Source organism: Lagopus leucura, unplaced genomic scaffold (genome assembly GCF_019238085.1).
Source record: "Lagopus leucura isolate 7727_CA_CO unplaced genomic scaffold, USGS_WTPT01 71-10_obj-0_obj, whole genome shotgun sequence".
Taxonomy (NCBI): Eukaryota; Metazoa; Chordata; class Aves; order Galliformes; family Phasianidae; genus Lagopus; species Lagopus leucura.
The window spans coordinates 20,911-33,592 of record NW_024967323.1 but is presented as its reverse complement, the minus strand read 5'-3'; the positions used below and the strand labels follow the sequence as shown (position 1 = coordinate 33,592).

The 12,682-nt window shown below is 62.1% G+C and overlaps 3 protein-coding genes across 9 annotated transcripts in view; 1 reads left to right on the top strand and 2 right to left on the bottom strand.

Annotated features, from left to right (window-relative positions):
- The window catches only part of TMEM198 (transmembrane protein 198), a 4,612-nt gene extending 1,419 nt beyond the window's left edge, over positions 1-3,193 (bottom strand). Inside the window, exons 1-4 of one of the 4 annotated variants that reach the window (XM_042893769.1) lie at positions 3,158-3,193; positions 1,113-1,363; positions 435-1,010; positions 106-314 (exon numbers count right to left, since the gene is read on the bottom strand). In XM_042893769.1, coding sequence (XP_042749703.1) covers positions 106-314; positions 435-1,010; positions 1,113-1,302 — 975 coding nt within the window. In that variant the 5' untranslated portion in view covers positions 1,303-1,363; positions 3,158-3,193. Of the gene's footprint in view, positions 1-105; positions 315-434; positions 1,011-1,112; positions 1,926-2,741; positions 2,819-3,157 lie in introns of those variants that run through there. The other 3 variants (XM_042893768.1, XM_042893766.1, XM_042893767.1) reach the window with 3 other exon arrangements.
- A 1,914-nt stretch (positions 3,194-5,107) lies between these two features.
- CHPF (chondroitin polymerizing factor) lies at positions 5,108-9,381 on the top strand. Its single transcript, XM_042893771.1, has 4 exons — positions 5,108-5,421; positions 5,969-6,533; positions 6,711-6,893; positions 7,085-9,381. Exons 1-4 carry the CDS (start codon positions 5,108-5,110, stop codon positions 8,345-8,347), a joined length of 2,325 nt encoding a protein of 774 aa, XP_042749705.1. The 3' UTR covers positions 8,348-9,381.
- A 1,283-nt stretch (positions 9,382-10,664) lies between these two features.
- LOC122193065 lies at positions 10,665-12,630 on the bottom strand. 4 transcript variants are annotated; one of them, XM_042893775.1, is made up of 4 exons: positions 12,466-12,511; positions 12,166-12,370; positions 11,639-11,970; positions 10,665-11,554 (listed from the first exon to the last, which is right to left on the bottom strand). In XM_042893775.1, exons 1-4 carry the CDS (start codon positions 12,504-12,506, stop codon positions 10,789-10,791), a joined length of 1,344 nt encoding a protein of 447 aa, XP_042749709.1. In that variant the 5' UTR covers positions 12,507-12,511; the 3' UTR covers positions 10,665-10,788. The 4 variants fall into 4 exon arrangements, with proteins under 4 accessions (XP_042749709.1, XP_042749708.1, XP_042749707.1 ...); XM_042893774.1 differs by lacking the exon at positions 12,466-12,511 and adding an exon at positions 12,530-12,630 and having other exon boundaries at positions 11,639-12,370; XM_042893773.1 differs by having other exon boundaries at positions 11,639-12,414; positions 12,494-12,535.
- Between the last annotated feature and the right edge of the window lie 52 nt (positions 12,631-12,682).

Here is a 12,682-nt window from a genome sequence, read left to right as displayed (position 1 = left end):
TCCCATCCCATCCCATCCCATCCCATCCCATCCCATCCCATCCCATCCCATCCCATCCCCTCCCCGCAGAAGGAAGAGCCGGCCAAGGCCTGGGGAGATCTCTACCCTGGGCGTGGGACTCACTGGGGAGAGCACGTCCCCATCGAAGCGGCGCACGGGGTTGGGCTTGCGGCGGTAGGCAGGCTCGGGCGGGTGGGCCTTGTGCTGGTGGGGCGGTGGGTGGTGGGGCCTCCGCTTCTTCTTCTTCTCTTTGCGGTCCTCCCGCTGCTTGATGCGCATCAGCTGCACACGGCGCTGCTGCCGGCTGATGATCACTGTGGGGTGGGGGGGTGGTCAGCACCTCAAAACATTGTTGCACCCGAACCGCCCGCTGGTGGCACCCCAATATCGTGTCCAACCTCACCCTCTCCCTTTTTTCCCCAACCTCTGCTCACCTTCAGTGTGAGAGTAGCCCTCGGCCGTGACCTTCCACTGGACCAGGACACCCAGCACAGTGAGCAGAGGCCAGATGCCCAGGATGACCCAGCTGTACCAGCACACAGGGCGAGCGGGGGCCACCTTGATGCGCTCGTAGATGTACTGCACCAGCAGGAAGAGCTCGATGAAGTAATCGACGGTGACGGTCATAATGGCGCTGCCGAAGACGGCGGTGGAGAGGGTGGTGAAGAAACGCTGCCACTGCAGGGTGAGCACGGCAAAGAGCATCCCCACACCCAGCAGCAGCGCGATGGGGATCCACACCGTAGGTGGGTGGTAGAACTGCTCCATCACCACCAGCGTGGCCACCGCCAGCAACAGCCCCAGCAGCAGCCCTACCATGAAGAGGCCGACGCTGCGCACCAGCATGGTGACCAGCCCGCACAGCACTCCAATGCCCAGCCCGATGCCCACTGATGCCTCCACGCTCAGTTGCGTGTCCAGCACCCGCTCCTTGTAGCACAGCATGAAGATGATGATGGAGCCGAACATCAGTCCCGTCAGGAACATGACAGCCTTGAAGCAGCGGTAACCTGCAGAGAGACCACCACTGTCAGCGGCGGACATGGCCATCAGGCGTCCCTATTTTCCCCTCCCTGCTCACTCTCCAGCTACTATGCCCCAGCCTGGCTCACCAAAGAAGCAGTAGATAATCCCAAAGAGGCAGCACATGGCACACACCACAGAGGGCACCACCTGGTAGCGGCGCTCAATCTCCTGCTGGCAGCTGTGCACCCACTCCTGGCCTGTGTCGTGCGGCAGCAGCTTGAAGCGCAGCGTCTGCACAGTTGCAGTCATGGCTCTGGGGAGTCCTGGGAGACGCATCAAAAGCTTTGCTCCTGTCCCATCGCTTGTGGGCAAATCTGTGCCCTGGCACCGGATCCGGCTGCAGAGAGAGGGGAGAAGAGAGGGAATGCAGGTGGTGCCCACCTGGCTGGTGCCCACTCCATCCTCCATCCCCCTGCAAAGCAGGCTGCAGACCCACATCCCATCCCTGGGATGCTCCTGGCCCAGACACCAGCCAGGCTCCGTGCCAAGCTCAGACAATTGCCCCAAATCCCAGTACCCATCCGTGGGAAAATGGCTCCATCACGGCTGGGCTGGAGACAAAAGGTGCAGGGGGACAGCATCCATCTCCTGCTGCTGACCCTCCTGCTGCCTTTCCCTTCTGGATGGGAGAGCCTGCCACTACCTGGCATTTTCTGCCTGGGAAGTAATTATGCTCAGTAATTAAGTCACCCCTCAATCTTCTATTTTTATAGGCTAAACAGATTGAGCTCTTAACGCTTGTACTCTAAGGCATTTTCACCAATCCTCTAATCATATTTCTGGCTATTTTTCATCCCCGTTCCAGTGTGCAGTGTCCTTATGGAAAGCAGGTCCGTGTGCCTGACCCGGCCCCACACCAACCCATGAGGCTGACGGGAGCTGCTGCCCCTACCCTGTGCTCTGCTCACACTGACCCAGGGGTCAGGACGGGGCTGGGGGCTGCCCTGCTCCTGCGGTGCCTGCACAGACGGAGGGGTAATAATCCCTTGCAAAGACGGATCCAGCTCCGGCTTAAGCCCAATTAAGCCCTCTGTCTGCTCGCTCCCACCTGCGGACTGGTCCCACACCTCTTTGTTCCTGGGACACGCTTCTAGGCTCAGTTTGTTTGGGACCTGTATAATGTCACCGATTATCCTTCTGAGTGCCACGTTACAGCAGCCTCAAAGCAACCACCCCCCGAGCGTTACCGGTCTGTAATTATGCCACCGCAGCATGCCCCATCCCTGGCACAAATGCACCCCGGGGACGCCTCAGCGCTCCCCACCGCCCCGCCGGCTGCAAACCGCCCGCCGCCGGCTGCGGGGCGGGCTGAGCGCAGCCCCTAATCTTGGGGGGCGCGTGCCTGCCTAAACCCCTATGCCCTCGCGAGGAGGCTAAACGGGATTGGACTTTACCCGCCGGGAGGCGATACCGCGCGGGGTGCGGGCGGGCACGGCGCGGGGAAAGCACGGAGCAGCGCTGCCCCCAGCCCTTCCCCGGACAGGGGATGGGCTGCGGGGCGCGGGCAGCGCTGCGGGCGGCCGCGGGCGCCCATTGGCGCGGCCCTGTTGCTAGGGGAGCGCCGCGCCGCTCATTGGCGCTCCGCCATCCGCCGCCACCGCGCCGCCGGGCCCGGTCGCGGGACTCCGGCACCGCTCCTACAGCCGAACCCCGCCGCCGTATCCCCGCAATCGGGCGGCCCCGCCGCCCCGCCGCCGCGTTCCGCCCCGGATTACCCCACGCTCCGCACAAAGCCGCTCACGCGCCGATCCTATTAGCGGTAGCAGGGGTCACCCTGCCCGGCGCCGCCCGCGCCCCGCACCCACCGGCCCGGCTCCGCCGGCTCCCTCCCCCCCACCTCCCGCCCCGTCCCGCTCCCCGGCCCCCGGCGGGGCGGGCTCGGCGCGGCGTTGCTACGCGACGGCCGCAAGGGCTGCCGGGCCGCTCCGCCTCGCTCTTTGTTCGAGGCGGGGGCGGCGGGGCTCCCCCGGCCCGCAGCGACCGCGGGGCCCTCGCTCGCCCGAACCCCGTCCGCGCCCGCAGCCCCGCCCGCCCGCCGCCGGCGGTACTCCCAGGCCCCGCCCGCCGCCGGCGCTCCGTGCGTTCCGCGCTGCTTCGCCCCGGTCCACCCCGCGCGGCACCCGCCCCGCACCTGCGCTCCCGGCCATGCAGCGGCGGCGACCCCGCGGCGCTCGGCGCTCCCGGCCCCGGCCCCGGCCCCCGCGCATGGTGGCGGCGCGGTGCTGAGCGGACAGCTCCGCCTGACGTCACCGCGCCGCCGGGGCGGGGCCTCGCCGGAAGGGGGCGGGGCCTCTGGGAGGGGGCGGGGCTTCAGCGACGGGGCTGGGGTGGCGTGGGGCAGTGCGTTGGGGCACGCTCAGGACGTGCAGTGGGGCTGAATTTTGGGGCATTAGGGCTTGCATTGCAGACTGTATAGGGAGCCAGAGTGTGCCAGAGCGTGCACTCAGACTTCAGGCTGTGCATTGGGGTTGTGAATTGCAGCATGTGTTGGGCTGTGCACCAAGGTGTTGGACTGTGTGCTACAGAGAGCCCTGGGACATGCATCAGGGTGTGCACCAGGCCATGCACCAGGCTCCGTTCTGTGGTGTTCTGTGCCTTGCTTTGAATCATGCACGTGGGGAAATTAGCAAAAAGGAAAGGTGCTTGTGTCTGTGGAACCTACAGCTGCTGCTCACCCAGGCAGGAGGTTGGGTAAATGGAACGACCAGCTGCTCTGCAGAGGCAGAATTCCCCTGGCTTCCATCTCCCAGCTGCAGCTCTCAGAGCCCCCAGGCACGGCCCCTCCTGGCAGGCAGCAGGCTCTTGGCAGAGGCACCGTTCCTCTGGCAGCCCCCAACAGCCCCACGCCAGCCTGAGACAAAGCCCAGAGCTGCAGCTGCCAGGGCTGCCCAGGCAGCGGTGCCGTGACTGGGGGACTGCTTTGCCTCAGAGCTTGTGGGGACCATGCTCAGGGCCCTGGGCTTGGCTGCTGCCTCAATGGGCTGCAAGAGGGGGAGGCTGCTGCAGGGCTTTGCTGTCTTGGTTCGGCTTTCAGAGCTCTGTGTCGTGGCTCTGAAGGATTGGTGCTGTTTCCGGTCCCTTCCTGTGTTTGAATTCAAGCCCAGGCCAATGAGAGCACTTTCAGAGCCAAGTGTCTCTTTCTATCACAAGCATAGAATTATTTGGGTTCGTGTTAGGTGATCAACATTAAATATTTGCATTTGGGAAGGAAATCAAACGTATCTATTTCTGTCATGTTTTTGTGCATACAGAAAACAAAGACAACTTTCGCTGTTCATGATCCCATTTGCTTTCTGGCCATTTTCCATGGAAAATCGCTGCTCATTTCTTTCTTTTGCATGTTTCCCCTTCTGGCACCTCTATAAAACTGCTCTCCATGTGACCGCCTCTGCCTATTCCACTTCCTCGCCTATTCAGAAGAAAGCCTCTGAATGGGCTGCATTTGGACAACTGTCCCACATTCTGCGTGACGCTGCCAGCTGCTCCCTCACACAGCAGGGCCTGAGAAGGACCCTGCAGCCTCGGCCCCTTGCTGTGCCTCAGCTTGCAGAGGGGATGCGTCAGGCTCTGCTGGCTGAGCGGCCCTTCCCTCGTTCCTAAGCAGCTCCCCGTTGCTCATGTGGGGCCCCGGGCACCGGGGCTGATGGCTGCAGAGCGCTTGGCCAGGCCTTGAGTGAAGCTCGGCCTCGCGGGGCTCCTAAAGGCTCGAGGCCTTAATTGCTCCTTAATTGGGAACGCTTTTCCGGCCCAGGCGTGCTGGGAGCACAGTCCCGCGGCGCCCCGAGCTGCTGGCTGCCCGCCCGCCTCCCGCAGGGCCTCCCCGCAGCGCGGCGGGGCCGGGCCTGGCGCTAGGCCGCGCGGTCTCCTAGCAACCAGGCCCCGCCCCCACGCCGCCCCTTTCCCTCTCTCTGCCGCTCCGCGCCGTGACGTCACTAACGCGGGGGCCTCCTATTGGCTCCCCTCCGTGACGTAGGGGGGCGGAGCCCGGGGGTGACACGTCGGACGGCGGCGCCGCGAGCGGGTAGCGGGAGCCGCCCCCGCCGCTCCCGTCCGTCCCGTCCACTCCCGGAGCCGCGCGGCCATGCGGCTGTCGCTGGTGCTGTCGGTGCTGCGGCCCGCCGGCCCGGTGGCCATCGGCGTGTCCCTGGGCTTTACGCTCAGCCTGCTCAGCGTTACCTGGGTGGAGGAGCCCTGCGGGCCGCCGCCGCGCCCCGCCGCCCGCCCGCCGCCCTCCGACGGCTCTCCGGGAGGCCCCCCGGCTGGAGAGCTGCACAACGGCAACGCGGCGCGCAGGCCCAACGCCGTGCCCGGCGGGCTGGGGGCCGACAGCTGGGAGCCGCGCGTCGTGCCCTACCGGCCGCCTAGCCCCGGCAGGGCCGCCAAGAAGGCCGTCAGGTGCGGGGCGGGGGGCGGCGGGTGTGGGGCGAGGCTCGACGGGTGCGAGCGGAGGAGCTGGGTGGGGCGGCCGGCTCCCGCCTGCCTTCCCCGGGCTGTGTTGCCCTTTGCCCGCTGCTCCGTGGGCTGCTGCAGGGCGTCTTCCTGCTCTTTCTCCTCCTCCTGACCTCCTGTTCCTGTTGCTCCGTCCCAGCCCTGCCTGCCCTGCCGCGCCCCCCCTCCCTCCCGTCCCCCTGTGTCCCCAGCCCTTGCCCCACCGATGGCACGGAGCGAGTTCTAAAAGGCCCTCCTTGTCCCTGACCGGAGGTGGGCGGGGGGAGCCGTGGGGCTGAATGGGGCCACTGTGTGAGCGTGGGAGCCACGGGGGGGTCGCTTCCTGCCTGGGGGCCGGCTGGAAGGATTCAACCTGGAAAGCATTGTGTGAGTGGCAGCTGGGGGCGGCTGTGGGATGGGGATTTTTCCCCCTGGTTCCAGCAGCTGGGTTCTGGCTGCGCTCACATGTGGCCCAGCGCTGGCACTGTGGGCTCAGGTTCTGTCCCTTCTGCAGGACTCGCTACATCAGCACGGAGCTGGGGATGCGGCAGCGGCTCTTCGTGGGTGTGCTGAGTTCCAAGAGCACACTGGGCACGTTGGCGGTGGCGGTGAACCGCACACTGGCTCACCGTCTGGAGCGCCTGGTGTACTTCACGGGCACACGGGGCCGCAAGGTGCCCCACGGCATGATGGTGGTGACCCATGGCGATGAGCGGCCCATCTGGAACATGTACCAGACCATCCGCTACCTGCTGGAGCACTGCGTCAATGACTTTGACTGGTTCTTCCTGGTGCAGGATAACACCTATACTGAGGCGCACCGCATCAACCGCCTGGTGGCCCACCTCAGCATCGACACCCATCTCTACTTGGGCCGCGCCGAGGAGTTCATTGGTGGGGACACCGAGGGACGCTACTGCTCTGGAGGCTTTGGGTACCTGCTGTCCCGCAGCCTCCTCCTGCGCCTGCAGCAGCACCTGGAGTCCTGCCGCAATGACATCCTCAGCTCTCGGCCTGATGAGTGGCTGGGACGCTGCATCATTGATCACACGGCAGTAAGCTGCACTGAGGAGCATGAGGTAGGTCCTGCAGCAGAGCTGGCACAGAGCAGAGCCCCTGGCAGTGTTTCTCCAGGGACTGCCAGAGCTACAGGGCTGGCTCTTGTGCACTGTTTTCCTTGAAGCCTCCTGTGCTTTTATGCAGTGGGGTGGAGTTGTGGGTCTGGGCCACCTCTAACCCATCTCTTACTCATTCAGGGCCTACATTACCAGTATTTTGAGCTGGGGAAGAATGTAGATCCTGAGCAGGAGACTGACCTCCATTTCCAGAGTGCATTCACTGTCCACCCTGTGCTGGATCCTGTTCAGATGTACCGGTTGCATAAGTACTTTGCACAGGTGGAGCTGGAGAGGACATACCAGGAGATTCAGCAGCTTCAGGTGAGAGCTGACTTGGCTGGGTGGGATCTGGGCAATTCTGCTGTCACTTTCCAGTCAGGGTCACCTTTCTGCCCTCATGTGGGGGCCTTCAGACCTGCAGTTGTTCTGGGGTGGGATCAGCTGTTTGTAGTGTGACCTAGCAGGTGTACCTGCACCCACCTGGTCTGACTCCTCTGCTTCTCCCCTTGCAGCTCGAGATTCAGAATGCCAGCAGCCTGTCTGCAGACGGGGACCACAGTGCCATGTGGCCTGTTGGCATCCCTCCTCCATTCCAGCCCAAAACGCGCTTCGAGGTGCTGCGCTGGGACTACTTCACAGAGGATCAGGTCTATGCCTGTGTGGATGGCTCCCCCAAGTGTGAACTGCAGGGTGCAGACCTAGCTGATGTGGCTGATGTGGTGGCCACAGCCATGGAGGAGCTGAATCGCAAGTACCAGCCAGTGCTGCACGTCCGCAAGCAGCAGCTGGTGAATGGCTACCGGCGCTTTGACCCCACGCGTGGCATGGAGTACACGCTGGACCTGCAGGTGGAGGTGGTCACACAGAAGGGTCACAGCCACTCTGTCACCAAGCGCGTGCACCTGGTGCGACCCCTCAGTGAGGTGGAGATCATCCCCATGCCCTATGTGACGGAGGCCAGCCGCATCAATGTCATCTTGCCGCTCACTGCCCATGAGCGGGACCATGCGGCACACTTCCTGGAGACCTACGCAGCAGCTGCCTTTGAGAGCAGTGAGAACGCAGTGCTCACCTTCCTATTCATCTATGATCCATTCGAGGCCCAGCAGGTGACCCAGAACGACATCTTTGCCCCTGTGAAGGCCCAGATCACAGAGTATGAACGCAAGTATGCTGAGGTGAAGATCCCGTGGATCAGCGTGAAGACAGATGCCCCCTCCCAAATCAAGGTCATGGACATCATCTCCAAGAAGCATCCCGTGGACACATTGTTCTTTGTGGCCGGTGTGGGCACAGAGGTCACCATTGACTTCCTGAACCGCTGCCGGATGAATACCATCAACAACTGGCAGGTCTTCTTCCCCATCCACTTTCAGGGCTACAACCCTGCTGTCGCCTACCACAACCAGGCACCGCCTGCCATGCTGGACCTCCTGCGGGATGCAGGACGCTTTGACCGTGATGTCTTCCACGAGGCCTGCTTCTACAACGCTGACTACATGGCAGCACGCACCCGCATGGCAGGTGACGTGCAGGAGAATGAGGACATCCTGGAGACCCTGGACATCTACGATATGTTCATCAAGTACTCCAACCTTCATGTCTTCCGGGCTGTGGAGCCCGCCCTGCTACAGCACTACCGGCACCAGGCCTGCAACCCACGGCTTAGTGAGGAGATCTACCACCGCTGCGTGCAGAGCAGTCTGGAGGGTGTTGGGTCCCGCTCCCAGCTGGCCATGGTACTCTTTGAGCAGGAGCAGGGGAACAGCACCTGAACCTGGGGCGCAGAGGTGCTGGCCCTGCCTGACTCACCATCCACCCTACCTGATCTGCTGCCCCAAATCTGTCTTCCTCCTTCCAGTGTGGCGGTCACTGTTGCTGCCAACGCTGCCTAAGCAGAGCTGCCTGCCAGCCTGGGCTGGTCCCAGGGCGGCTGCAGTGCTGCAGAGTGTGGGGTGAAGCTGGGCTGTAGCTGCCAAGCTGCATGCTGGGACCTCCAGCTCCTCACCCCAGCACTGCCTGCTGCCACCTTGCTCGCTGCTGGCCCAGTGGGGAGGAGGCCCTCGCTTTGTCCCGTGAAGCACTCCACACTTAGTCCCTGTGGCAGAGTTGTGACTGCCATGAGGGACCAGCTGGGACTGGGGCAGATCCCACTCTTCCTTCTTTCCCCCCCATGATGCAGGGCTGTGCCTGGTGCTCATTCAACTCCCTTGGCCAGGCCCTCAAGGCACGCTGTGGCAAAAGGGAGCATCAGCCCTGTGCCGTGGGCAGGGCTATGTCCTTGTGCCGCTGCAGCCTGGAGCAGCGGGGTGGGCCCCTAACAAAGCAATAATGAGGTTGGATATAGCATATGTCACGTGGCAAGGAGATAGAAGCTTGAGCCTTCCGGGCTGCCAGCAGGTGAGCTGCAGCTCTGGGGCTTAGGGAAGTGCTGGAGGGCTCCTGCCGTGTTTCCATACTGTGAGCTGCTCCCCATGGGAACCCTGACCCAGGCCGCCTTGGCCTTCGCAGTATCGATAGGACGCCGGAGGTCTCAGCCCTCCGACAAGAGCTGTCCCTGCCTCAGGGATGTGGCCTGTAGGCCATGCTGACCCCCTGAGTTCCTCCTGGCTCTGCTTGCCTGGGTTGGGGGGAAATGTGGTATCCAACATTCCCATCCCTCCCTAGACTGCTGGGCTCCAGGGGAGGTTCGGCTACGCATCTCCTAAGGAGAAAGCGACTGAGGGAGCTGCTCCATGCTCCTGGTTTGTATTTAATAGTGGGGAGAGGAGGGGGGGATGTTTACACTAATAAAAGAGAGATGAATGAGTGCCTCTGCCTGGTTCTTGCCTGGGCGTATTGCTTGTGTGAGGAGTGTGAGTACTGTGTCCCCTCCACTGTAGGATGAGGGCTGACTTACTTCAGCACTGGGTGTCCTGCTGCTCCCTGTATCTGGGCTGGGAGCTGCAAGGTGACAGCCATGGCTTTGCTTTCTGCCCAGGGCAGTGCCATGGTGTCCCTGGTGCTTGAAATTCCTGCTCCTCCTGCCTGCATCAGCTCTGCTGGTGTTGCAGCAGGGTGCTGATGAAGTTGTGATATCAGCATCAGGCCTGCTGTTTCTGAGCTGCTTCTACCCTTTACTGCTACCTGAAGTGCTTCAATAGCTTGTGGAGCAGGGTGCAGGACTGCCTGAGGCCCCTGGCCACGCTTAGTGCAGCAATAGCACTTTCTGGGGCTGCTTCTTTCAGCAATTGGTCACGAAATTCCCGCGTCAAAGAAGAAATCCCCAAGGAAATCAGCTAAACCTACTTGCTTTTAGTGAATGAGTGCTCTGCACACCCCTGGAGCCCCCAGGGCTTTATGGCAATTCTTTCCCAAAGAAACCTATCTCAGCCATACAGGTGTTCCTGCTCTGCTCCTTGGATTCACACTGCAAGGACACGTATGTGTAAATGCAGGGCTGTTACAGTTTGGATGCTAGCAACCAGCAGGCTCTGAATATTGCTATTTTTGATCTTCCCTGGGCACATCCTTAATTCCCCTTAAATTTGAATCTGGGACAGAAGGGAGCGAGGCCAGCGCAGGTGCGTTACAGATACATTCATTCTGAGAGGAGCCCAGTTTGATCAGCCAACAGAACATCCCATGTTAATGCGGCAAGCCGGCATCAGGTGAAGCTGGCTGCAAAAACAAACCCTGAGCTGTCACCGAGCTGTGACGATCGAGCAAACAAAGACTTTTGCAATTGCCCATTCATGTGTCAGTGGCACATTTGTGTACTGTATTTTTGCATGCAATTGCAGAGAGAGCAACACACAGGGCAGGACAACACACTTCTCTGTTGCTCACAGCTTTCCTCCAGGGGATTTTCTGAAGGCGTTGCTGCCTCACCGCAGCCTTCCAAAAGGGCACTACGTGCTCTTGGCAGGTGGCTGCTGGGCACTATATTAGTACAGGGTGTGGAGAACTGGGAGCATGTGGCAGAGTGCAGACAAGGAGCAGCTGCAGAGGTCAGCAATGCCTGTGGGAGAGGCAGTGCGGGGTGTCCAGCTGGTGAGTTCTGGGCCTGCCCTGTGCCCTTTAGGGTGCAACAGAATTAAAAGAGCAGAGTGCTAATGGCAGCAAGCACAATAGCTTTACTGGAAATCTGTGCACACTCAAAGCTGCTGGAGGGCTCCCATCGTCTCCAGCAGCTGGGCAGGAGCACCAGGTGTGGGATTCAGCCCTGTGCCAGCCTTCACTCCTGCTCCTCCAGGATCAGCCTGATTTTCTCGCAGAACTCATCAATGGCACCAAACTCCCTTTCCAGCATGGCTGTGGCTGCATGGATTCTCCCCTCCAGCTCCAAGCATGTGCCACGGTGCAGGTGTGCTGAGTCCTTGGTGATGAAGAATATGTCCAGGGCCAGGCAGAGGCCCAGCAGAACATAGGAGGCTGTCCCAGCGAGGATGGTGGCATTGCCAGCCCCTGCCAGCACTGTGCTGACTCTGAGAGCTCTACTGCCATTGAAGATGCTGCGCCCAAGCCCCACTACCACCCGGAACACCCCCAGGATGACATCCAGGTTCTCCTCCTGCCCCAGAGCCTCCAGCAGCGTCCGTGCCCTCTCCACAGCCTCCTGGCAGCTCGTGAACACCTGTGCCTGTGCAGCAAACTTCTCCAGCAGCATCTCAGCCTTGCCCTTCCTCACCAGGCAGCCCACGCTGCTGCTAATGGTGGCGGCAGTGCTAGCGATGCTCCCAGCCATGGTGATGCCAAAACCCACAGCTGCCAACAGCAGCGCGTTACCCAACGCAGCAGGGGCCAGCAGCAGCCCGGCTATGGCTGCCACCCCCCCTGCCACACTCACCACCCCGCCGGTGATGTTGGCCACCAGCACAGCCCGCTGGCACTGGCTCAGGGCTTCTGCCACTCTTCGCATGTCCCACAGGCATCTCCGCATGGCATCCCGGGTGGGCAGCACAGCCAGCTGCACCATGTCCCCGATAGTGCTGGCAGCCGTGCTGAACAGGACAGGGGGCTGTCAGCTCTGGGGATGTGGCCGTGAAGCCTTCCCACCCACAGCCCCAATCCTGGGCCACACTCACCTCTGGGGCCCACAGGCCGGCCCACCCCAGGGCAGTGCATTCTCGCAGACAGAGTTACGTGCCGTCTCTCCGCAGCAGGCGTAGCAGCCACCCTGATAGGGCTGCCGGTGCCTCAGCACGATCTCGAACTCATACTCGATGCTGTTGGCGTTGAGCAGCGCCTTCCGCAGGGTCTCAGAGAGGGGCATGTGCCCGTCTGTGCAGATGGCTGTGCCACCGCCGCCCGCCCTGAAGCTGGCTGTGGCATAAGTGATGTCATGCAGGCCCAGGAAGTGCGAAGCCTCATGGATCAGTGTGCCGGGCTGCGAGTCCTTCTGCAGCTCACTGGGTGCCTGCCAGAAGAGCGGGCACAGGTAGATGGTGCGGTCCCATGCATTCTTCTTGACGTAGGCATAGGAGCCAGCCTTGCGCGGGTTCTTGAGGAAGGCTGCCTGCTGGAGCTGTGCAACAAGGCTCCGCAGCAGCCGCTCAGTCAGCATGGCATAACGCTCCACCCAGCCTTCTCCTCCCTCCCCAGTCAGCACTACCACATCCTTCAGGTTCCTCATCAGCACACGGTCCTTGCGTAGTGCATCCTCCAGCACCTCCAGTGCCACGCGCTGTGCCTTCCGGGCAATGCTGCACTCCTCCTCGCTCAGCTCCTCCGACACGTCCTCACAGTGGGGCAGCACACAGCACCAGCTGCCCGTCACCACCTTGGTGTGGATCAGAGCGGCTTTGTGCTGAGACATCCTGTGGGGCAGCGGGTCAGGGCACCTCCCTGTGCTGCAGATGGCCTGGAGCGTGGAGACTCCCCCTTTACCTTCACCCTCCAGCCCAGCTCTCACCTTCCACCTCCCATCCTCCTCCTCCCACCTCCAGGTTCCATCAGTGCCCAGGGGTCCCACCAACCTGACCCGTGCAGTGCCTCAGCTGGGGGATGGTTGGTGGAGAAGCAGCAGCCAGCAGCACAGTGTGAGGGCAATGGCACAGCAGGCAGCAGTGACACGCTGATAGGAACCGTGTCTGGTGCTGATAAGACGCCTAGGATCCAGTGGTCATCAG

Bases quoted from the DNA above. Each gene is read 5' to 3' on its own strand.
- CHPF (XM_042893771.1), top strand. From the start codon at position 5,108: ATGCGGCTGTCGCTGGTGCTGTCGGTGCTGCGGCCCGCCGGCCCGGTG. The intron at 6,534-6,710 runs GTAGGTCCTGCA...TTACTCATTCAG, and splicing joins GCTGCACTGAGGAGCATGAG to GGCCTACATTACCAGTATTT. The intron at 6,894-7,084 runs GTGAGAGCTGAC...CTCCCCTTGCAG, and splicing joins AGGAGATTCAGCAGCTTCAG to CTCGAGATTCAGAATGCCAG.
- LOC122193065 (XM_042893772.1), bottom strand. From the start codon at position 12,506: ATGGAACCTGGAGGTGGGAGGAGGAGGATGGGAGGTGGAAG. The intron at 12,371-12,465 runs GTGAGAGCTGGG...GCTGCCCCACAG, and splicing joins AGGAGGATGGGAGGTGGAAG to GATGTCTCAGCACAAAGCCG. The intron at 11,555-11,638 runs GTGAGTGTGGCC...TGTCCTGTTCAG, and splicing joins CCGGCCTGTGGGCCCCAGAG to CACGGCTGCCAGCACTATCG.